Here is a 27,264-nt window from a genome sequence, read left to right on the forward strand (position 1 = left end):
TTCCCACATATTATATTGTTCATTCAGAGTGATTCGCAAACACGGATCACGCACAAATACAAGAGGCGGGATTTAGCGCATGAACCAATCACAGCTGAACATAACCAGTCATATCCAATCATATCGCAATAGAAGCATTGTCTCCTCTCACTTGACTTCCCCCTATTCATTCTCAGTTACCCCCCAGCAAACGCACCACATGCTTTAGGGGGTCTGTTAAAACTCAGTGGGCTCAGGGGAGGCCTATTTTCTAATGATTGTGTTGTTTTATATTTGTACTGTTATTTTTTTTTTCTCCAATTTTACGAGGAGACACTGCCTCCCTTACCTCCTCGGAGGAAACACCTTTATTTTGTATTATCTTTTCCTTTTAAGGGTGTGCCAGTGAGATATTTTAATCCCTCAAATCTGAACAGACCAGCACAGTATACAGAGAAAAGAAATCATTTCTCCTTTGTGCAGAGAATAGCGCTTAATTCATGTCAAAATGTCCTTGGAGTGATCCACGTTTCGAAGGGAAGAAATTTGAACGGTTATCTTGAAACAGGCGGAGAAGGCTTACTCACAGAATGCTTAGTGCGATAATTAGTCTCACGAGGAAATGATTATGCTTCTTCACTGAGGATAGAAGTATTTATTTACTTAGTTTTTTATTTATTTTCATATCAGTTGAAGGGCAACAGGCAGGTTGGCCTTCGATCAGCAAAACTGAACTAAAATTAAATCGAGTAGCCACTCAATGATTTTTGAGTTTGTTTAGGCTTGTTTGTTATTTGTAAGCTGGTAAAAAAGGAAATGTGAGTGTGGGGGTCGATAGCTCTCTCTCTGAGTGCTTTCATCTGGAACTGAAACAAGCGCCTGAAATTCCTCATGAACTCAGTGAACCAGCAACATGGGCGTCTAGGGGTCACACCGATCCGTTTCGCCACTTTTATCATGTCACGATTTGTTTCACTGAGAACTCTTCGTTCAGTTCATGTTGAAGCTGTATGAACATTGTGTTTTCAGTTCCACTTACAATGAAAGTCTGTGGAGCGAAAGCAGACATTTGAAGCTTGTATTTGTGGTTAAGCACTTACTCTATTCAAAAATGTATTGTTATTAATGTATTTGATCTATTAGAGGTGTTAAACTCAAAAGTTTGATTTGTTTTTAATGAAAAAAACATTATAGGTGAATTCAGCTTTACATGGCAATGCCATGAGTTGACAAATTGTGTATAATGAAGTTTCTTCACAGTAATCTCATGGTAACACGAATAATACGCAAATGATATTTGCAGAACTGTGTGTATCTTTTTATCATTTTATGACAATTGCCGTATTGTAAATTGCTGTAAATATGCGTTTTCTTTGTTTTTATGAACTGAGGAACAAATTACAGTTATTTTATGTGATAATAGAGCTTATTGAACCCGAAACAGAGTCTGAATTGTACCTGCTCAGGACTGTAGACACAACCTCAACACACATGATACAGCACACACGCTGAGTGTAATAACACTGTTGTGATTTTAATCAGGGTTTGTGTCTCAGTGTCTTCCTGCTTTAATGAGGAGCAGTTGTCGATCTGTCCGGCCCAAATTTGCTCTCGCTGTGAGCCTGGAGACCAACCCGTCTCACTTTACATCTTCCAGTGTTTTCAGACAATGATGTATCCAGTTTACACTTCATGACGCTTGGTTTCTGTTTCTTTTCAGTAACGGTACAGCTGGGAAGATGAACGGCGCCCTGGAACACTCGGACCAGCCTGATCCGGACGCCATTAAGATGTTCGTGGGTCAGATCCCTCGCTCCTGGTCCGAGAAAGAGTTAAAGGAGCTTTTTGAGCCGTACGGAGCCGTCTACCAGATCAACATACTGCGAGATCGCAGTCAGAACCCACCACAGAGCAAAGGTAGAGTGCGTTTCTTGTCTTTAGATATTACACACACCATCGCCATGTTACACACACTCTCACAGTGTTGTGCTGCGTCATGTAAAACTGCACGTGTGATGTGTTAGCTTGAGACACAGACTTCCTGTGTTTGCTTCTTCATTTCCTGTCTGTTTCCGCCTTGCATCTTCCATCCATATCTTTCTCTTTCGCCAACTCTCAAAAGCTTTTCAAATGCTTACTAAAGGAGACACTGGATGCAAGATTCACTTTTACATAGTGTTTGCGTATAAATGTATCTTCTTTAATGCCAAAAAACTATGTAGCCTAAATTATCAAGCCATTTTGATTTGAGAGTATGACATCGTACTGCTCAGGCCCCGCCCACGACGGCTGACGACTGTCCTGTATTAGCATATTTCCGCCATTTTTTTTTTTGCAGCTGTAGCAACAATGTCTCGTAACCAATGCAGGTGTTTTGTATTTGGATGTAAAAGTGAACACAGAGTCTTCATTTTTCTCCCGACATCAGACCAACTGAGGACGCAGTGGATTTGTTTTGTCTTCGATGGTAACACGGCACCAAATACACAAAAAAATGGAAGAGAGGGGTGGAGTGAGCTGTAGCTCATTATCATTTAAAGAGACGTGCACCAAAATGGCTGTAAACAGAACTGTTTTTAACCAGGTAAAAAGGGTGCTGTTTTACCTGACCGTTTAGGAATATTTAGGGTTGGTTCACACTTGTAGTTTGGTTTGTTTGGGTCATTTGGTCCGGACCAAAAAGGAAAATGATACATTTGGTCCTGGTCCATTTAGCGTTCACACTGGCATTTTTGACAGCGAACCTAAAGATACCGAAATTAAAGGCATAGAGATACATTCACAACCTGATTGGTCAGGTTGAATGACGTATATTTCTTGACGAGCGTCACATCTTGTCATTACTTCCTGTTTTTGGTTCGTTTAGAAGTATTTGGTCCGTGTTGCGTTCATATTTCATTTAAACCGCACCAGAGTTCGTTTGAAAGCGGACGGAGACCCATCTTTTTAGCCGTCTCGGTCCGCTTGTTTGGTCCACACCAGGGTTTGGATGGCAGTTCGCGCTTACTCAAATGAATCGCACTAACAGAGCAGTTGCACCAGAGTTTGTTTTAATTGAACCAAATGACAAGTGTCAACACAGCCTTAGCCAAAGTTTTTTGTATTTTACGTTTCATGAAGAGCCTAAAGAATTATACCAACTTTGGAAAATCGACATTCGATGTCTCCTTTAAGCCATTGCCAGAATGCTTTGCAACAGGCTCAGTGAAAACAATCGCTCAACATGGCAGACAGAATTGAAAAACCTTTGGCTCATAAATATTCCATTTTGTAAACATATCATAATCAATTTTTAATTCAAACATTGGTGCCAATGGCCTTGTGGGCAGCGCGTTGACATGTAGCACTGTTGTGCTTCGGCCGTCCCGAGATTGCGGACCTTTCCCGATCCCACCCCCTCACTCTCTCTCTCACTTCATGTCCTGTCTGAAAGATTGTTCTGTCCTAATAAAAAAGGCAAAAATGGCAAAAGTAAATCTTAAAAAAGTAGGGCAGTGGAATGAAAGAAAAAAACAGGGTCTTGAGATGCATTTGCGCAATAAGATGCAAAAGACGATCAAAGATTGACATTAGCATATTACGATCAAAGATTACGATCAAAGATTAACATTAGCATATTAAAGGGATAGTTCACCTGAAAATGAAAATTACCCCATGATGTACCCTCAAGCTATCCTAGGTGCATATGACTTTCTTCTTTCAGACGAATACAATCGGAGTTATATTAAAAAATGTCCTGGCTTTTCCAAGCTTTATAATGGTAGTGAATGGCTGTTGAGATTTTGAAGTGCAATAAAGTGCATCCATCCATCGTAAAAAGTACTCCACATGGCTCCGAGGGATTAAAAAAATATCTTCTGAAGCGAATTGATGTATTTGTGTAAGAAAACTATCCATATTTAAAACTTTATAAACTGTAATCTCTAGCTTCCGCCAACTGTCGTAGACGCATTCTTGATATAGTGGCGTTCCAGCGGATGATGTAGGTGTAGCATTTGCTCTGGTGAGAATATGGTAGGTTTACGAGAGTCAAGTTTTGATCACAGCAAAGGTAAACCAGTGTCCTCTTGGCTTATATCGAAATCTTCCAGCATTTTCTTTACAAATTCTCACGTTCGCCTACACCCTACGTCATCCGTTAGAGCGCGACTCTCTCGTGAACAGGTATACGTCAGTTAGCGAAAGGTAGAGATTAGGTTTAAAGTTTTAAATATGGATATTTTTCTTACACAAAAGCATCGACTTATCTCAGAAGGCCTTTATTAACCCCCTGGAGTGTGGAGTACTTTTTATGATGGATGGATGTACTTTACTAGACTTCAAAATCTCAACAGCCATTCACTGCCATTATAAAGCTTGGAAGAGTGAAGACATTTTTTAATATAACTCTGACTGGATGCGTCTGAAAGAAGAAAGTCATATACACCTAGAATGGCTTGAGGGTGAGAAAATCATGGGGTAATTTTCAGTTCTGGGTGAAGTATCCCTTTAACACATATAGGAAAACAATGGAAACCCAGTAGAATTTAAAAAAAAAATGTTCTGTGTTATTGGCCTCTATGTGTGTGATTAATATTGTAATGTATTGCAAATGTTCTTGTGCTGCTACCGAGCATGATGGGTATCTGGCATGGTCGCACTATCCTGATACCTCGTAAAGGAGGTGTGTTTTTTTGGTTTAGCCTCAGCATATTCATCGAACAGTTCATTAAATGCATTCAAACTATTAATCATCGACAATAATAATTAAAATGTAGCTTTCACCTTGTTTCTCTAATTTACACACCCTCAACTTAGAAAGTCTGAACTTACGAGTTTTACACTCATAATTACGACATTGTGTTGGCATTCATGTCCGCTCGTCTTGTAAATATGATCCTTTCAGCATGACTTGAATGCAGTAATGATCCAAATCAGTCGCTTATGAGGTTTAGTTTTGGTTCCGATGCCGCCTATGTAGGCGGTAGACAGCGAAGTAGCTCTCTGGGTTTCAGAATAGCGCTAAAGCGTAGGCGTTAACCTCGGTTCTGCGGAGTTGTTAACACTCAGACAGGAAGATGGCATGTACGCGTTCGCAGTGCCGCCCATCCTCTCACTCTTATGGAGGATGAGTCAGGGCCGAGTGGGAGAGCATTACTCAAGTCCTGTACTCTCTCGCGCGCACACACAGCCATTGCGGCGGGTATCTCCGCCAGAGCCGAGGTGTGTGATTGGCTTTCAAACGGGGTGATGAGTGCTCCTGTAGTTCAGTTAGCTGCAGTTAGAGTGCCTCTCTCAGGTCCAGCTTCATCAAGGCCTCTGACACAGCCGTGGGGCCATAATGGCCGCCACAAGCCTTCAGCTTCACTCTAACCCATTTTCATTTAGGAAAAGGTCGTCTGCTCGCGACTCCGGCTGTTAAATTAGACCGTATTGAAAGATTTCTCCACCAACAAAGTCGCAAGGTGAGCGTTAACTTCCCGCTTGTCTCTCTGGCGCTGTCTTTCCCTGTGGCGTCCGCCAATTAGAACTGATTTTCTCTAAAAAAGGATTTGGTTTTCCATTTTTTTCTCCCATAAGGACAGTTTTCCACCTTTTGAAATTACCAGTTAATGGGCAGATTATATTAAGAAAAGTGTGCCAGTTAACAGGACTCAATTTGAAGTGTCCTGAAGCAACATAAACACACAGTATTAGATAACCTGAGATCTTACTCAAGTTCGCACACACTTACTTAAGTTTCCGTGAATTTCCACCGACGCAATCGACTAGTTTAATACATAACCTGCCCACAAACTAACATGACACGTTGTAGTTTATATTTAGTTTTCAAGAGTTTTACACTTATTTATGGGAAGTAACAAATTTAAAGAATTAGTTCACTTCCAGAATAAAAATGTCCTGATCATTTAATCACCCCCATGTCATCCAAGATGTTCATGTCTTTCTTTTTTCAGTCGAAAAGAAATTAAGGTTTTTTGAGGGAAATTTTCTCCATATAGTGGACTTCAATGGGGATCAACGGGTTCAAGGTTCAAATTGCAGTTTCAGTGCAGCTTTAAAGGGCTCTACACGTCCCAGACGAGAAATAATGGTCTTATCTATTGAAATGATCTGTCATTTTCTAAAAAAATGTAAATTTGTATACTTTTTAACCACAAATGCTCATCTTGCACTAGCTCTGCGATGCGCGTCTACAGTGTTTTTGCATGGTTCTTCGTCTGTGTACTTCGGTTCAAAAAGGTAGGATAGAGCGAAAACCTCCATCTCATTTTTTTCCCCCAACTTCAAAATCGTCCGACATCGTTGTTTCACCTTTTTTGTAAAGGGTGTTTGACTTTGCACGTTTGCTTTGTAAACACTGGGTCGGTACTTCTGCCTACGTCATGCGTGACTTATATCAATTTTTTTTTTTTTAGAAAATGACTGAGTTTTAGACCATTTTTAGAAGATTTTTCGAAAATGACTGATTGTTTCGCTAGATAAGACCCTTATTCCTCAGCTGGGTTTGTGTAGAGCCCTTTGAAGCTGCACTGAAACTGCAACTTGGACCTTCAACCCACTGGCTCCCACTGAAGTACACTATATCAAGAAAAATGCTGGAATGTTTTCCTCAAGAACCTTAGTTTCTTTTTGACTGAAGAAAGAAAGACATGAACATCTTGGATGACATGGGGGGGAGTAAATCAGGAAGTTTTAATTCTGGATGTAAACCAATCATTTAAGTATTTTTTTTTAAATGGTTAACAATTAAAATTTTACCATTTTTAACAATTTTGCACATTTTATGTAATATTATCGTAAATTAAACAAATAATAATAATTTAATGTTTCACACTGTCTGTCAGATGTTGCATCCTTCCCACAAGCAAACACAGAATTATAATAAATAATGTTTTTAAATAACAATTTAAATACATTTTTACTCAAATATATTAACCTTCTGGGGTCTGAGGGTGTTAAATATTGATAAATATTTAGAATACATTAGATGTTTTTATTAAACATATACAGCAGAATCTGCAAAATGTGAATTATTTTACCAAAATTAGAGGGATCATACAAAATTAATGCTATTTTTTATTTAGTAATGACCTGAATAAGATATTTCACGCTAAAGACATTTACATATAGTCTACAAGAGAAAATAATAGTCATATTTCTAAAAATTATACTGTGTTACTTAATACTTTGTTCTTACCCGAATGATACACAGCTGTGTTTTTTTGTTTAGTGATAGTTGTTCATGAGTCAATTGTTTGTCCTGAACAGTTAAATTGCCCACTGTTCTTCAGAAAAATCCTTCAGGTCACACAAAATCTTTGGTTTTTCAGCAATTTTGTGTGTTTGAACCCTTTCCAACAATGACTGTGTGATTTTGAGGTCCATCTTTTCACACTAAGGACAACTGAGGGACTCATATGCAACTATTACAAAAGGTTCAAACGCTCACTGATGCTTCAGAAGGAAACACGACACATTAAGAGCTGGGGGGTGAAAACTTTTGAACAGAATGAAGATGTGTACATTTTTCTTATTTTGCCTAAATATCATATTTTTTTCATTTAGTACTGCCCTTCAACAGCTACAGAAGATATTTACATGTTCCCCAGAAGACAAAATAAATAAAATTTACCCTGATCTTCACACTCCAAAAGTTTTCACCCCCGGCTCTAAATGCATTTTGTTACCTTATTTTGCAAGTGGCTTTGCTTTTGCTGCACTCCCCATCAAGTTTTGCATCACTTCATGCTGCACCACAACAGTGTAGACAACTAGATTATAATGGAAGCAATCTAGTTTTGCATCTTGACTTGTTGTTTTATTAGCTTCACGCAGTGAAGACAATATTCCGCACCCTTGGCTGCTGACGTTAGTGCTACGCTGTAGGTTTTAAGCGACCAGTGTGATATTCCGTCAACCCAGATCCAGCCTTTTTATGGTGGAAATGTACCAGTCTATTACAGATTGGGCACCGGCACCCAGCCGAAAAGTAGTCACACTTGCACACATCCCAGCAAGGGTGCGTAACTGCGCTGAGTTGCGGTCTCAGCGGTTTAATCTACGATCACGCGCCCACTGTGCCGATTCAGCGCGGGATGTCGCGTCCTGTGCCCCGCGTGTGTCCCTGCCTGGCCGCCATAGCCCGAGCATCAGCGGGGAGGTGCTTCCGAACAGACGGCCTCACAGAACGCCTGCCTCGCATGTGCGCGTGTGTGCGCGAGACCAGAACGAAGGCGTAGAATATAAATGCACCCAGAGGTGAAGAGCAGGAATTGTTTATCAGAGCCAGGCTGCAATTTAGAACGGTCTGCACACGCGCACACACACATCGAAACAGACTGTCCCTTGTTGATTGAGTGATGCGAGAGCGGTCCAGGGCTAAATGGCCCTGAGCAGCTGGGGTTCTTTAGTAAAGATGTATTCCTGTCTGCCTTTGAAGTCCGTCACACACACACATACGCACGCCTACACGCTCACAAGATGAATGGATGCGTTTGTGTGTGCATCCTTTTCAGTTCCTGGACACGTAGCACAGCCACAGAACGAAACAAGCGTGTGTGTGTGTGTGTCCTCTAAGGCCAAATGCAGACGTGCTATGCTAATGTATTGAAATGTATTCGAACAGATATGTGTGTGTTCATGGGATTAAGTCCATAACTTTAGGGCTTTGGACGGTCTGTCTCATATAACGGATCAAAAACTGAATCTGGGAATAATTGGCATTCAAGTCGTTTTCATTTACAGTCAACACGAAAACGGGATTCGCAACCTGTTATATCTCCATAATGTGACACATTTTCGAGTGAAACGAGATGTGAAATGCTTAGGGCGATTCGTTTTATCCTTGGGGAATTGATTGGATCGAGAAAAGCGACAGTTTTGGGCATGAATTCACAGTTGTGAAAGACTTTCTTTCCATTGGATCCTGTTGATTTAAAATGAAAAGGAGAAAAATAGAATCGGAGAAGAGGTGGAACTTTTTTTTTCTTTTTTACAAATATATACAGTGGCTTCAGAAAGTATTTGAACACTTGATTTATAGTCAAAATTTTTATTAAAATATATTAAATTCAATATAGCTTGAATTATATGACAAAATATCAAAACAAGTAGCTTTTTACACTTATATGTTTTATCGGAGAATGAGGTTTACAAGGGAATTAATCTGTTTTTCAACAAATCCATATAGAATTTGTAGGATTCGTAGGAAGTAGAGCAAATGTAAATTTTGATAAAATGTTTACCAAAAAAAATTTAAAGGGATAGTTCACTCAAAAATGAAAATTCTGTCATTAATTTTGCACCCTCATCTTGTTCCAAACCCGTAAGACCTTCGTTCATTTTCGGACCACAAATTAAGATGTTTTTAATGACATCCGAGAGCTTTCTGATCCCAGATAGCCAGTACGTTTAAGGCCCAGAAGACACGGAAGAGAAGAAATGTTGAATAAAATCGTTATTTTGGTTTTCTTTGTGGACAAAAAGTATTCTCGTAATTATAAAACTAGGGTTACACCGCTGATGTCGCATGGACTATTTTATCGATGTCTTTACTACCTTTCCGGGCCTTGAACGTGTCAGAAAGCGCTCGGATTTCATCAAAAATATCTTAATTTGTGTTCTGAAGATGAACTATGCTCTTAGCAATATTCATTTTTAGGTGCACTGTCTCTTTAAAAACATCTTTCTGCTACTTTTACATGTGCCCCAATACCCCAACACCCCAACATGAGCCCTGGGTTTGTAAGCATGCACTTGTGCTGTATGATATTATGGAATCGGTCCGTCAGCGAGTCTCAGCACGAGTGCGAACGGTCACGGAGCTCTTGAGGCGGTTGTACGCCTCATGGTTTCATCCTGTCTTATCCGTCTCAGGTGAGGCATGGGCTTTCAGAGCGTACGTCAGCAGTCCTGCCACGTACGGATGTGGAAAACACTTTGAGGACGGCTGTTCTGACCTCCCTGCCTGGGATTGTCAAAAGTTTCTAGTGTCGCAACACGATTAAACACGAACTGCTGTCAGCAGCCAAGGAATGAGTTGCTGGCAGAGTCGAGAAAGCCTGCATTTCCTTCTCTTTTGCTGACAACACAAGAATGAACAAGATCTTATTGGCTGACTGTTTCATGTTAGCTTATTAGCACTGTTTCGAAGGCAGCATGTTAATGTGTTTTGGATATCTCTGTTTTCTAGAAGGAACGGGAAAAGGAGAATGATATGCAAAACCAATGAGACAATTTGAAGTGGCCTTTCACATTAGACATGGGAAAATCAGTGACAGTAATATCATAAATGACAACACTCGTCAGTTAGAAAGAAAATAAAAATTAGTTGTTCAGTCCGTTAGCACAGAAGTTTTTAATTTTGTTGATGACATGGAGATAAACTAAGAAAAAAAAGATTTTATAAAAAAAATAATAATAATAATGATTATTAAGAGTCTCCATAGTACAGTACATAGTATGACATTATCATAATTAATTGTGTTTTCTTTGAAAATTGTATATAAAACATTAAAATAATAATAATAATAATAATAATGTTATTAAATATTATTAATTATTATTTTCATTACAAATTTATTTATTTATTTATTTACTTATTATTATTTGAATAATGTTTTATGTTGAAATGATATGAAGATGAACAAAGACATTATTATTATTATTATTATTATTATTGTTATTATTATTATTATTATTATTATTATTATTATTATTATTATTATTTGCATTTTAAAATCTGGTAAAATCTTGCAATAGTTCAGTATAAAATTACCAAAGCTTTTCAGGTATTTAAAAAGCAATACAACTGTACTGTTTGTACAGTACTGTTTGTATATGTGTGTGTGTGTGTGTGTGTGTATATATATATATATATATATATATATATATATATATATATATAGTATAATAATAATAATAATAATAATAATAATAATAATTTGAATAACCTAATATATAACTTTTAATATGTACAAACAGTATGGTTACCTTAATAATAATAATAATAATAATTTATTATTATTATTATTATTATTATTATTATTATTATTATTATTATTATTATTATTATAATACTATAATAATAATAATAATAATAATAATATGTTATATATTTAATGTTTGCACATATTAAAAATAATATACAAAAACATTTCTAATAATAATAATAATAATAATAATAATAGTATGTGTTATTAAATGTAATGTAATATTTTTATGATGTTTATTTAATTAATATTTAATATATACAATCAGTATGGTTTCCTTCATAATAATAATAATAATAATAATAATAATAATAATAATAATAATAATAATAATAATAATAATAATAATAATAATAATAATAATCATAATGTGTTTTATGTGTGTTATTAAATAGTATTAATTAAATATTATTTGAATAATCTTATATATAATATTTAATACGTACAAACAGTAGGGTTTTCTTAATAAAAAATAATAATAATAATAATAATAATAATAATAATAATAATAATATGTGTTTTATGTGTTATTAAATACTATGTAATATTTTTTAATGTTGAATTAATTAATATTACCAACTTTTAATACGTACAATCTATATGGTTTCCTTCATAATAATAATAATAATAATAACAACAATAATAATAAATAATAATAATATTAAATAATAATAATAATAATAATAATAATAGTATGTGTTATCAAATGTAATGTAATATTTTTATGATGTTTATTTAATTAATATTTAATATATACAATCAGTATGGTTTCCTTCATAATAATAATAATAATAATAATAATAATGTGTTTTATGTGTGTTATTAAATAGTATTAATTAAATATTATTTGAATAATCTTATATATAATGTTTAATACGTACAAACAGTAGGGTTTTCTTAATAAAAAATAATAATAATAATAATAATAATAATAATATGTGTTTTATGTGTTATTAAATATTATGTACTATTTTTTTATGTTTAATTAATTAATATTACCAACTTTTAATACGTACAATCTATATGGTTTCCTTCATAATAATAATAATAATAATATAGTGGTGTGTGTGTGTGTATTTTTAAATATTATTAATTACATTAAATATTATTTAATGTAAAATTTACTATTACTAAATTTACTATACTATTTAAATTTTAAATAGTATTTGAATAATCTTTTATAATAACTTTTAATCAGTATGGTTTCCTTCATATTATTATTATTATTATTATTATATAACTAAACAACATAGTAAATTGGCATATTAATTGGTCCACTACGGTGAGGTTGTGCGTATAGCTCTTCACAGCAAGTTTAAACATGGCTAATAAGCCAAAACATTCATCAGGTTTCTTAACCTTATTCTTATCTTTACCTTCACTGGTCTTGCGCAAGTATGCGGTGCCTTCCAAGTCTTGATGTAGTGGAGTGTTACTTAATACTACTGGAGTATTATGAGCTCATGTAGCATTACTGCTAGAGTAGCGGTGGAGTGTTTAGGCTCATGTGGTATTAACTCAAATCTCTGTACACAAAACACTCATGAACACTCCCCCATATCAAATGTTTCACAATTGTTTCATACAAACGTTTGTTTATCTTATACATAACCGTAAATGTACACCACAAACTCTGGTCCACACCAAAGCTCATTTTAGCCAGGAACCGCCCACTTAGACAAAAAGCGACCAACCACTGATTTTATTTTTAAACCAACCAATCAGATTTAAGCTGACAGTTCTGAGAAAGCTCTTGGACAGTCTCAAATATAGACTACATGTCTATTTAGTGTACCTATGGTACATTAATTCTAGATACAGTCCTTTGGGACCCCTGGGGTCAGTTTTTTTTTTTTTGGTTCAGGCACAATGGTGATTGATCAGAACTGGGATCTCATTAACACTTCAGTTCCTGGGTCACATTTAATTGCAACCTTTGTGTTAATGGCCCAGAACCTTCAAGCCCCCCAACCAGGACCAATGTCAATGCTGACTGATGGATGTTTCAGGCATGTTGGGAGTTTAAATGTGTATGATCACTTACTGGTGTCTGGTGTGGGTGTGTGTGTGTAACACTGGGAACAGGGTTGTTTTGGCCATGGACTGGACTGCACCGTTGCCAGGGACGAGTGAGTCCTTAGTTCATCCTGCCAAAATTCTCCTTGGCAGTAAAAGGGGATTCAGTTCACTCATTTTTTTTTCTTGTTCCTCTTCTCTTTTCTCTCTAAATAAAACATGCCAGCACTCTCAGCTTGCTTTAGCTGCACACACACACACACACACACGCACACACACATACATACAAAGGTCCCCAGCTGATTCTTTCTGTCAGTGCTCTCTGGTGATCTCTGCCTGTTTGTGTGTTTGTGTGCTTCTGTGCTCCAATGCCCAGTCAAGGACAGTGATGTGTGTGCATACATTCTGTACATACACTCGTTTTTTTATTTTTCTGATGAAGGACAGCCTTTTGGTCGATCTGTTTTGGTGACCTCAAAAAGTATCGGGACATTTTGCGGTTGTCAGATTTGTGGAGCTTGTCCATTAAATGTTACATATTTAATTTGAGTCTTAAGTGAGTTTTCAGTCTGAATTGAATGTGATGAGGTACAATCTATGTTATTTTTGTCATATTTATTTACTGTTTTAGTATTTATTAATATTTGTACATTTTCAGTTGTATTAAATTTTTTGTTCGTTTTAGTCGTTTTACATGTATTTGTAGTTTTTATTTGTTTTTATTTCTATTTTTAATTTTAGAAATTGTAATATTTAATGTTAATATTCATTAATATTAATATTAATATTAATATTGTAATATTCAGGTAGTTGTCAAGGCAGCATTTTTTAAGCTTTTCATCTAATGTTTAATTTCAGATTTATTTCAATTAACGAAATTTTAATAGTTTTAGTTTTTAGTCTTTTAGTCTAGCATTATGTGACGAGCATAGTCTGATTAATAAGCACATTAATCTTATGACCATTTTTTAAAATATATAAACTAATAAATATATAATTATAATATATAAATGAAAATATAAATATAAAATATAGTAATTAAAATATATAGATTAAATATATTACTTAATTTTAACATTTATTTATTTATTTATTTATTTATTTATTTTATTTTATTTCATTTAGTTTAGTTTATTTATTCATATATGTTCTGATTGAAATCAGTGTAGTCTGTAAACAGTGTAGTCTGATTCATAAGCAATTTTATTTATTTATTTATTTTATTTATATCTACATTTTTAAATATTTAGATAAAATATTTTCTGTATACATGAATAATTGTATTAGTAAAATGAAAAAATAATAAATATAAAATAAAAAAAAATAATAATAATTTAAAATATTTTTATGAATAAATAAATACATGTAACTTTTTTTAACTTACTGAAATCTCATTGGCCCAAAATTTTATTTTATTTTATTTTATTTTATTTTATTTTATTTTATTTTATTTTTAAACCAAATTGAAACCTGATTGAAATACATTACGTGACCAGTGTAGACTGATTCATAAGCAAATGACTCTTATGAGCATTTTTTAAAATTTGAATTATTCAAAAAGATTCACACAAACACTAGTATTCATTCATTCATTCATTCATTCATTCATTCATTTAATAAACAAAAAAATCTACATTTTAAATATTAGATAAGATATTGTCTTACATGAATATTATTAAAATGTAAAAATAAATAAATAATTATAAACAAATGGATAATAATTTTATTATTAAAATGTAAAAATATTGTAAATAAATATATAAATATATACATTTTAAATAAATTAATAAATCATTTTAACTGTTTACATTTTTTTAAATCCTGTTTTATTTTATTTTATTTTTTTTATTTTAATTTTTTGTTTTATAAATTAAATATGTTCTGATTAACTGCCATTGTGCCGCAATGCAGTGTTTTCTCTTTCAACAAGTACAAATGATTTGCTGCTCGAGTTGTCACACATGATCGGAGTTTTTACCTTAGTCATGCTTGCAACACCACGTTGGTCACCTGGTTTTTCTGTCTGAGGCATCAAGCTGGGTAGCCCCGCCCACGGTGAAATCTCATTGGTCCAAAATCCCACTCCATATGGCTGTTTATTAAGCATCAAACATTAGCCTCTTTCCTCTCATTGTCGTTGTCTCTCTCTTTCTCCCTCGTCCCTTATCTTCTCTGTGGTGTAGTTTGGCAGAGATCTGTATGACAGCAGTGAGATTGTTTTCTCTCTCAGCAGGTAGTGAGACGAAAAGAAAAAGATCAAATCCACTTGGCTTATTGCATGCTTAAAATGCTTACCTCTCTTTTTCTCTCTCTCTGTCTCTGTCTGTTTTCCCAGGGTGCTGTTTTGTCACATTCTACACACGGAAAGCTGCCCTGGAGGCCCAGAATGCACTGCACAACATAAAGACCTTAACTGGGGTGAGTGTTTGTTTATCTGCTCATGTCTGTCTCTCTCTGAAAGCTAGCGAGGCAGAGAATTTCTTATTCAAATGATGATAGTTTCGAGTTTTTAATCTGGTTTCCTTTGTTGGAGGTTGTAATTCAGGAAAATGTGTGAAGTCGGGTTGAGGAGACAGGCTTATGGTGCTTTTTGTCTCAAGTCAAAGAGCGATTTTAATGAGTTTATGATTTGCGCTTTCTGACAGAGCGGGTAATGGTTGTTGTTACGAAATCAAAGCCCTTGTTCTCCAAATTCAAAAAAACAAATGGTCATGGGAGAGATCTGAGCTGTACACTAAAGCTCAAAAATCTGGGGTCCGTAAGATTGGTTTTTTTTTTTTTTTTAAGCAATTAAATTGATCAAATGTTAAAGAATTTTTTTTTAAAGATTTTTTTAATAATACAAAAAAAAAGCAACAGATAAATGCTGTTCTTTAAACTTTGTTCATCAAAAAAAATCTACTAAAAGTATTAGTTCCCACAAAATATTTAGCAAAAAAAAAAAAAATAAATAAATAAATAAATGTAAAAGTATTACAATTTCCACAAAATATTTAGCAAAATTAAATTAAACATTAAGCAAAAATCCAGATAAATGTTGTGCTTTCAATTTTATCTTTAGCAAAAATAAAGAAATAAATGTTAAAAATCAGATAAATGCTGTTCTTTTAATTTAATCAAAATATAAGTATTACAGTTTCCACAAAATATTAAGCAATAAATAAATAAAATCCAGATAAATGTTGTGCTTTCAACTGTTTATTAAAAAGTATTACAGTTCCCACAAAATATTTAGCAACAATAAATAAGTAAATAAAAAAGTAAATAAATACATAAATAAAAAATTATACATTCTGTGCTTTTAACTTTGTTCATCAAAACATCTAGAAGTGTTACAGTTCCCACAAAATATTTAGCAACAATAAATAAATAAAAATAAAAAATAAAAAACGTTCCAATAAATGCTGTTTTTAACTTTATTGATCAAACAAATTTTAGTGTTACAGTTTCCACAAAATATTTAGCAGCAATACATAAATAAATAAATAAAAAAAAAAATAATAATAAAAAAAATCCAATAAATGCGGTGCTTTTAACTTTGCTTGTCAAAAAATATTAGTGTTACAGTTTCCACAAAATATTTAGCAACAATACATAAATAACTTAATAAATAAAAATAGATAAAAAATTTTAAATATTCCAGTAAATGCTGTGCTTTTAACTTTGTTCATTAAACATATTAAAGTGTTAGTTTCCACAAAGTATTTAGCAATAACAAATAAATAAATAAATAAATAAAAGTTCAGATAAGTTCAGATGTTCTTTTAACTTTGTTTGTATTGCAGTTTCCACAAAATATTACACAAATAAATAAATAAATAGATAAATAAATAACTGCTTTCAACTTTGTTTATCAAAAAATATTAAAGTATTACAGTTTCCACAAAATATTTAGCAACAATAAATAAATAAATACATAAATAAAAATTCAGATACATTCTTTTTAACACTGTTAATCACTACTGAAAATTCAGCTTTGCCATCACAAGAAGAAATTACTTCAAAAATATTTAAATAAAATATTCAAAATTGTGCTAATTACATTTTTACTGTATTTTTGAATTAATAAATGCAACCTTGGTGAGCATAAGAGTCTTAAACAAACAAACAAAAAAATTCTACACACCACAAAATTTTGAATGTTACTGTATTTTATAGGAATGCATTAATATTAAAATTCTATCCGAGAGCAGTTAAGCCAATAATTATTCATATAAACAATAAATGCCACTCTTAAGTTCGACTCCAGTACATTCAACCAAATAAATTCAATAAATTATATATATTTCTACAAGTGATTTTAAGCATTAGAACATATGCAATACAAAAAAAAAAAAAATGAATTGAGATTTTAAATGCATGATTTACTGTAACAGTGTTATTAAATTATTAGTATTTTTAAAAATGTTATATCTCAAAAATAGGACAGTAATTAATATAGTACCATATCGCAATATTTTACTACAAGTTTCTCCATATCACTTATATTTGAACCACCCAAAACATTTGTGAAATAAGTTTTTGTATATAAAACAGTAACAAAGGTTACTGTCAGATGTAATAAAATGAAACGTAAGGTTGTCCATACAGTCAAAACAAGATTTATTTTATGAAAACATAAAATTGTGCTGTTAAAAACCTGACAGATAAACTGTTTTCTTGCTTTTAGTATCTGTGTATTACTGTCATTGTTTTCAAATCATCTTTTAGTGTAGTTAGAAATGTTGTTTTTCCTACTCCGAACCCTTTAGCCTACGGCAGACCTAGAGATGTCACATACGATTATCATATCAATTGCTGCCATAATCAGACCGTCTCTGAAGCGGCGTGTGTGTGTGTGTGTGTGTGTGTGTGTGTGCGTGTGTGTGTGTGTGTGAGAGGACGATTGAAGGCTAATGTAGGACATGTCTGTTAAAGTATCCTCCAGCTGTGAACGGATTCATCTCTATCTCTCTTTCATAATGTGATTGTAGATTAATTCAGTTCACTGAAGCCTGCTTATACACTGCAAGATCAGTTGAGTCTTGTGAATATGCTTGTTGTGGAGTTTTTGGGCAGAAGACATTCATTTACAGTAATTACAGTCGCAAATGAGCAGGCCCAAATGAAATCTGAAGACTTTATGCTTATTTTGAAGGAAAAATGCAGAACTCTGTGGAATGGATTTGAAAATTTTAGCTAAGGGGGTTAATAACACTGTAGATGAAAGTAAAATCAAAATATTTAATAAGAAAACATATTTGCAAATGTAATAAACAAGCTGGGTATTGCATTTGTAGAAATCTGCAGCGTTATGTGATGGATGTCTATCTGTCTGTCTATCTATCTGTCTGTCTGTCTGTCTATCTATCTATCTATCTATCTGTTGTTTTATCTGTCATTCTGTCGTTCTATCGTTCTATCTGTCATACGTTCTGTCTATCATTTGTTCTGTCCATCTATCGTTCTGTGGTTCAGTGGTTATCTATCTATCTATCAATATATATATCATCCATTGTTCTTTCTATCATTTTTTTTGAGGTTCCATCTATCGTTCTATCTTTCTATCGCTCTATCTATCTATCTATCTATCTATCTATCTATCTATCTATCTATCTATCGTTCAACCTTCTCTCATTCTTTCTGTCGTTCTTTGTCATTCTATCGTTCAATCTATCTATCTATCTATCGTTCTATCGTTCTATGTCATTCTATCGTTCAATCTATCTATCTATCTATCTATCTATCATTCTGCCATTCTTTCTATCATTCTTTCTATCATTCTATTTATCTATGGTTGTTCTATCTATCTATCTATCTATCTATCTATCTATCAACCTTCTCTCGTTCTTTCTGTCGTTTTTGTCATTCTATCGTTCAATCTATCTATCTATCTATCTATCTATCTATCGTTCTATCGTTCTATGTCATTCTATCGTTCAATCTATCTATCTATCTATCTATCATTCTGCCATTCTTTCTATCATTCTTTCTATCATTCTATTTATCTATGGTTGTTCTATCTATCTATCTATCTATCTATCTATCTATTTTGTCAACCTTCTATCTATCTATCTATCTTTCTGTCGTTCTTTTTGTCATTCTATCGTTCAATCTATCTATCTATCTATCTATTCTGCCATTCTTTCTATCTATCTATCTATCTATCTATCTATCTATCGTTCTATATATCGTTCTATGTCATTCTATCGTTCAATCTATCTATCTATCTATCTATCATTCTGCCATTCTATCATTCTATTTATCTATGGTTGTTCTATCTATCTATCTATCTATCGTTCAACCTTCTCTCGTTCTTTCTGTTGTTCTTTGTCATTCTATCGTTCTATCTATCTATCTATCTATCTATCGTTCTATCTATTGTTCTATCTATCTATCTATCTATCTATCTATCTATCTGTCATTCTATTGTTCAATCTATCTATCTATCTATCTATCGTTCTATCTATCTATCTATCTATGTCATTCTATTGTTCAATCTATCTATCTGTCTATCTATCTATCTATCCATCTATCGTTCTGTCATTCTATCGTTCAATCTATCTATCTATCGTTCTGTCGATCTATCTATCTATCTATCTATCTATCTATCTATCTATCTATCTATCTATCTATCTATCTATCATTCTGCCATTCTTTCTATCATTCTTTCTATCATTCCATTGTTCTATTTATCTATGGTTTTATGGTTCTAAGTTCTATCTGTCTATCTGTCTGTCTCTCTGTCTATCTGTCTAATATCTATCGTTCTATCTGTCATTCTATCTATTCTTTGTATCATTCTTTCTGACGTTCTATCTTTCTATCGTTCTGTCTGTCTATCTGTCCATCCATTCATCGTTCTATCATTTTATCTATCATTCTATCTATCGTTCTGTCATTCTGTCGTTCTATTTATGTATCATTATATGGTTCTGTCGTTCTATCTGTCATTCTATCTGTCTATTTATCTATCTGTCTATCATCTATCTATCTATCTTTATATCTATCTGTCTATCGTTCTATCATTCTGTTGTTCTATCCATCTATCATCTGTCTGTCATTCTATCTATCTGTCATCTATCATTCTATCGTTCTGTTGTTTTATCTATCTATCGTCCTATCTATCTATAATCTATCTATCGATCTATCGTTCAATCTATCTGTTATCTTGCTGCTCTGTTAGATTGAGTTGATTAAAAGATTTCCACCTGTGAGTGTGAGTGTGTGTCAGTAGGTTATCTGTTTATAGCTTATGACAGATGTTATCAATTTCTCTGTCTGAACTGGTTTAAAGAAGGTCTGTGTGCGTGCTCTAATAAAGGTAGCTGCAATCTTTTTTAAATATGTTTTTAATTACATATCACTTACTGCTAGTGTTTATGCCACTGTGTGTGAGTGTGTGTTCAGGAGAGTGTGGCAGCTTATAAAATCCCCACTGTGTGCCCATCTGTCTGACTCCTGTGATCTTTTACCCAAACACACACATTGTGTGTCCTCAAACCACTGGACCACACACACCCACACACACAAGCTAATTTTCTAAAAACATGTAAACCTCCTACAACATCTAAATATATATTTTTAATTGTAAAAACAAAAATGATATACAGTCTGTGTCCAAAGAGAGCAAACAACAGAAAACAAACCTTGGCTTTTAAAACCTTTACGTATTCTATCCATGGTCAGAAAGAGCATGTGTGTCCTACAGGATCAGATGCCAAACCATCTCGTGACCGTGTGTGTGGGTGTGTGTTGAAGGTCAAAGGTCAGAGTTGAAATGAAGTAAACAGATACCTTCAGTTATTTCTGACTGCTTTTATAATTCGATCCAACCCAAGAGTTATGGAGCTGTCATTCTGTCTTCAGCCGCAGATGTTGACTTCTTTCAGGTGTCTGTATGTGTGTGTTGTGAGAGCAAGCATGTATATTTCATGAGAAACTGCTATCAGACCATGATCTCTGTAATTAGTGTCACGCCCTTTAATGGGAGAGAATGAGAACGCTCACGTCCACAAGCTTTATGGCAGAACACATGAATATTGGGAGACAGATGCCGAACAGAGTTTTGTGTGTGAGATTTGGACAGATCTGGTCTCTGGCAGTATACCAAAGCTGGACTCAGTCTTGTGGAGTTGACCATGAAGCTGAAGGTGTTACAAGAGGAGGAGAGATTTAGAAAATAGACAAGCAACCAAAAGTGAAAGTGTAGGTTTAGCAGATGTTCACACAGAATAGTTCGCTCTTGCTTTCTTAGACAGTGAGCACAACAGATTTGAACAGAATGGAGGGGTTTCAAGGCTCATGTTTTGGGTTTTTAATGCGAATGTCATAATGGTTTTAAGGCATCTAATTTGGCTATTAAGTTTCATAAAGATTGTGGTAGGAAACTAGTTTCACACGTCCTTGTGTCGCAATTTTTGAGTATTTGAGCACTAAGATAAAGGTAATTGAATAGAATCTCTGATTTTAAAGCTTATAACCAAAAATGACAAATGGGGAAGTTGTATTTATTCGCACAAATCAGTTCTAGGCCAAAATGTTCAATGCAATAAATTTGTTTCAAAATTGTTTTATATTTTAATAGACAAAACAGAATGGAATATATAAATAATAGACAAAAGTATTAATTCATTCATTTATTATGTTTAGATTAAATATTTGGTCAAAATGATTTTTTTTATAATACATATATGGTAATTGGGTGATAAATATTGATAAATATTGTTATTTGTCAAAATTATTAGTTTTTAATTATATATTTTTAATAAATTGTTTTATATTTTAATAGAAAGATATAAAAATAGATACATATAAAAATAAATACCCTTTATATATTTGTGTTTGTTTGGTCATCTGTTTGGTCAATTGTTTTTTTTTTTTTTTTTTTTTTTTTTTTATGTATTTATTTTTTTATATAATACATAATTGTATAAATACATAATTATGGTGATAAGTAGTGATAATATTGATATTTGTAATGACGATTTATTTATTTATTTATGTTTAGATTAAGTATTTGTTTTGTCATCTGTTTGGTCAAAATCCTTTAGTTTTTTTGTAATACATAATTGTGTACATACATAATTATGGTGATAAATAGTGATAATATTAATATTTATAATGATGCATTTTTATTTATTTATTTATGAAATATTTGTTTGGTCAAAATGTTTTTTTTATAATACATAATTGTGCAAATACATAATTATGGTGATAAATAGTGATAGTATTGATATTTAGATTATATATTTGTTTGGTCATCTGTTTGATCTAAATGTTTTTGTTTGTTTGTTTGTTTTTTAAACAATACATACTTGTGTAAATGCATAATTATGGTGATAAATATAGATAAATATTTATATTTATTTATGTTTAGATAAAATATTTGTTTAGTGATCGGTTTATTTATTATAGTTTTTTTAATCTGTTATTTTAGAACAAAGACATAATTATGGTAATATTGATATTTGGGAATATTGATATTTGTCAAAAATCTGGGTCAGTATATAATTTTAATAAATATTTTCCTTAATAGGTTTTATACGCAATATTATATGAAGTATTATATTAACGCTATTTCTAATTTATTAATTTTATAGTGTGTGTGATATATAATTTGTTTTGTTTTGTTTTGTCAATCAACTCTCATTTGTTTGTTCATAATGTTTTTCTCCAAATACATAAATATAGTAATAGATGGATGGTTTTTAGACCAAATACACAAATTATATTTATAAAAAAAATTGTCTATTGTCAAAACGTTGGGGAAGTTGTCAAAAACCTTACATGACACAACGCCTTAAAAACACAATGCTGAAAATACAGTATTACTCAATGAAATCCTCTCCAAAGACATTTGACAGGTTTGTACATAGACTGGCAATTGAAAAACTGTGCAGACGAAATGGCAAAATGTGTACAGAAAATTATTCAAAAAATCATTTGCTAGAGATTAAGAGAACAAGTGTGCGCGAAAGAAAGATGGAACGCAATAAACATTTCATCGGCAAAGTGCTGACAAATCACCTTCATCAAACCCCCGACACGCGTACGTCTTCATTCCGCTAGAGTCTATCGAGATGAAGAATAGAGTCAGCGGAAAAAATGACGACACATTAACAAGATTACAGCGATAATGTAGAACATCAGTGCGGCAGCGAGACGAGGTTGATTATGTGCTGGCGTGAGCGTTAATGAGTGCGTTGTAGTAAATGTGCCGTGTTTGTGTAAATGTAACCCCGTGTGTGTCCTGTGTTTCAGATGCACCATCCCATACAGATGAAGCCCGCAGACAGTGAGAAATCAAATGGTGAGTGTCTGTATGCGTCTCTCTTATTTTTCGCAGGTCGCCTGACCGTACGTTTGTTCTGGGGGTTTGTCTCTGTGTTTGGGAGATGGATGAATTATTGAAACCCGGGAGAGCCGCGGGTCAAGAATAGTTTAAGTATCTGCCCTGGCAGTGACCCAAACAGATATACACACACTCACATAAGCCATATCGCTCACAAAAAGATTTTATTGATGTGGTTAGGAAGTCCACTGGAAGAGAGCTGGTGTTTGGCCAGGGGCCCACATTTCCAGAGACTTGAGAGCAGAATGATGTAACTCTGACACCTGTGTTACTACATAACCTAAAAAAATCCATGATATAGTCTTAATGTAGTACAAAGTTTGCTTTGCCACCGTTCAAAAGTTTGGGTTTCGATTTGTTTTGTTTTTTTTCTCTCCATTTATTTAGTCAAAATTACAGTGAGAACAGTAATAATGTGAAATATTTTTACAATTTCAAATAAATATTTTCGATTTTATTATATTTAAAATGTATTTTATTCCTGTGATGCAAAACCTAATTTTCAGCCGTCTTTACTCCAATCTTCAGTGTCGTGATACGTAATCATTTTAAAATGCTGATTTGATTTCAGTGCCAGTGTGGAAATCAGGATTTTTTTTTTTTTCTCAAGAATTTTTGGGATGAAAAGAAACTTAAAAAGTTAAGGCAGTATTCATTTCTTTAAGAAAATAAATCCCTCAAATTTTATTAACAGTTGTAGAATTATAAATAATTTTGTGCAATAAAATTATATGAATATTTATTAAACATCTATTGTAAAATAATAATAATCATTTAACATGTATTTGTAAATAAAATCATAAAATATTACGTTATGCGTGGTCTGCGATTAATTCACAAGCTAGAAATTTTTTTACATCTATTGTAAAACAATAATCATTTAATATGTATTTATACGTCAATAAAATTTTACATCATTGGTGGTCTGTGATTAATAGACAAGCTAAAATAAGCTAGAAATTGCTTTTGTTTGCTTTTGTGTAAATTAAAATATTTTGTATTTATGTAAATATTTATTAAACATGTATTTGTCAATTAAATCATAAAATATGACATCATAAGTGGTATGTGATTAATACACAAGCTAAATTAACTAGAAATTGCTTGTGTTGAGTTTGCTTGTGAGTAAATTAAAATATTTAGTATTTCTAGGAATATTTCTTAAACATCTATTATAAAATAATAATCATTTAACATGTATTTGTAAATAAAATAATAAAATATGACATCATAGTTGGTCTGTGATTAATACACAAGCTAAAATTGCTCTTGTGTAGAGTTTACTTGTGTGTAAATTTAAATATTTTGTATTTCTATTAATATTTATTAAACATCTATTATAAAATAATAATCATTTAACATGTATTTGTAAATAAAATAATAAAATATAATGTCACAGTTGGTATGTGATTAATACACAAGCTAGAATCAACTAGACATTGCTCTTGTGTAGAGTTTACTTGTGTGTAAATTTAAATATTTTGTATTTATATGAATATTTATTAAACATCTATTGTAAAATGATAATCATTTAACATATATTTGTAAATAAAATCATAAAATATTACATCATAGGTGGTCTGTGATCAAAACTCATGCTAAAATTGTTGCTGTTATGTAAAGCTCGCTCTTGTGTACATTTAAATATTTTTTTATTTCTATGCATATTTATTAAACATCTATTGTAAAATGATAATCATGTAACATGTATTTGTAAATAAAATCATAAAGCATTACATTGTGGATCTGCGATTACTACACAAGAAATTGCTCTTGTGTAGAGTTTGGTCTTGTGCAAAAAAAAAAAAAACATGTTTTATTTGTATGAATATTTATTAAACATCTATTGTAAAATAATAATAACTAAACATGTATTGTACACAAGCTAAAATCAGCCAAAAATTAATCTTGTGTAGACTAAAACTTGCTTGCAAGTCATATTAATGTTGATTGCTCAGACTGGTTCACAAATCAGTCTGGATGATTGATTCTTGAATTCCTTTGAAACAGAATTATCTGCAAAAATTTGTATCCAGTCAATGGATAATAACTTTTGTAACACTAGTTATTGGTCTTATTGTATTTGATTTGCTGCATGTTATTCCAAAGAAAAATATTTGTTGTAATATTTCATCAAAATGTAATAACTCGTTCTGCCTCTAAAATGACTTCTTATGGAAATAAATTAGTGTGCGAATAGCATTTAATGTTTTTTCTTCAGAGTCAGACTGGGCTCTGCTGCTTGTCTGTGTAAAAGGATCCATGTCTGTCTGCCTCTCTGAGTGACAGTAATGTTATAGATGCGACCCTGCATAAAGCGTCTCACATAGATGATATTATATCAAATGTTCACTGTAAGCACAACTGTAATGCATTTATTCTGCTTATTAGTGAAGACTGTAACCCATCAAACTGAGAACACTGCTCCCGTGTGTGTGTGCGCGGTTAATCTTCTGATATGACACTGTGCGCGTGTAAAGGCGAAGCCTTTGAAACAGCACTTATCGCAGGCTCATCCTGTTGCTGTTAAATGCACAAACAATTCAAACAGCAAAATAAACAAGTGAGCTATCGATTTCCCAGAGTGCAGCGGCTTGCTTATCGGCCGCCCAGCGGTAAGAGCTGACACATTCTTCATTAAAAAAAATTGGATTACAGTTGCCTCTCTCTTGCTCTCTCTCACTTTCTCTCTCACACACTCAAGCATACGCAAACACACAACTGCAAACTGTCTCCAAATGTATGATTTCACAGTTTTGTCTGCGTATTTTTAATATTTCCTTCATGTTCGGTCCTCTTCCCATTATGCCGATCATTTCAGATAAGAAACATCTAAAGGTTTGCATTTTCTCTCACTGGTAAGTTGTCGGAAGGGTATTTATTGTATGGAAACCTGTTTCTATCTCTAAAAATTTAATTGTAAAATAATAATGTTAAAAAAATAATACTTTAACATTGTAAGATTAAAAGTCACATACGTATTTTATTTTATTTTATTATTATTATTATTATTATTATTTTTTATTTACACTGACCAAAATTATAAACGCAACACTTTTGTTTTTGCCCCCATTTTTCATGAGCTCAACTCAAAGATCTAAAACTTTTTCACAAACCTGTCTAAATCTGTGTTAGTGAGCACTAATCCATCTACCTCACAGGTGTGGCATATCAAGATGCTGATTTGACAGCATGATTATTGCACAGGTGTGCCTTAGGCTGGCCACAATAAAAGGCCACTCTAAAATGTGCAGTTTTATCACACAATTCCACAGATGTCGCAAGTTTTAAGGGAGCGTGCAATTGGCATGCTGACTACAGGAAAGTCCACGAGCTGTTGCCCGTGAATTGAATGTTAATTTCTCTACCATAAGCCGTCTCCAAAGGCGTTTCAGAGAATTTGGCAGTACATCCAACCGGCTTCACAACCTCAGACCACGTGTAACCACACCAGCCCAGGACCTCCATATCCAGCATCTTCACCTCCAAGATCACCTCCAAGATCAGACCAACCACCCAGACAGCTGCTGCAACAATCGGTTTGCATAACCAAAGAATTTCTGTACATACTGTCAGAAACCTTCTCAGGGAAGCTCATCTGCATGCTCGTCGTCCTCATCAGGGTCTCGATCTGACTGCAGTTCGTCGTAACCGACTTGAGAGGGCAAATGCTCACATTCGATGGCATCTTGCACTTTGGAGAGGTGTTCTCTTCACGGATGAATCACGGTTTTCACTATACAGGGCAGATGGCAGACAACGTGTATGGCGTCGTGTGGGAGAGCGGTTTGCTGATGTCAACGTTGTAGATCGAGTGGCCCATGGTGGCGGTGGGGTTATGGTATGGGCAGGCGTATGTTATGGACAACCAACACAGTTGCATTTTACTGATGGCATTTTGAATGCACAGAGATACCATGACGAGATCTTGAGGCCCATTGTTGTGCCATTCATCCACGACCA

At 33.3% G+C, this 27,264-nt stretch overlaps 1 protein-coding gene across 25 annotated transcripts in view; it reads left to right on the forward strand.

The window, feature by feature from the left end:
- The window catches only part of celf2 (cugbp, Elav-like family member 2), a 182,173-nt gene that overhangs the window by 114,934 nt on the left and 39,975 nt on the right, over positions 1–27,264 (forward strand). For all 25 annotated transcript variants that reach the window (XM_051107446.1, XM_051107440.1, XM_051107442.1 and 22 more), the window contains 3 exons: positions 1,700–1,896; positions 15,304–15,386; positions 23,211–23,259. In XM_051107446.1, the coding sequence (XP_050963403.1) occupies positions 1,700–1,896; positions 15,304–15,386; positions 23,211–23,259 (329 nt within the window). The remainder of the gene's footprint in view (positions 1–1,699; positions 1,897–15,303; positions 15,387–23,210; positions 23,260–27,264) is intronic.

This window comes from Labeo rohita, chromosome 4, assembly GCF_022985175.1.
Source record: "Labeo rohita strain BAU-BD-2019 chromosome 4, IGBB_LRoh.1.0, whole genome shotgun sequence".
Classification (NCBI taxonomy): Eukaryota; Metazoa; Chordata; class Actinopteri; order Cypriniformes; family Cyprinidae; genus Labeo; species Labeo rohita.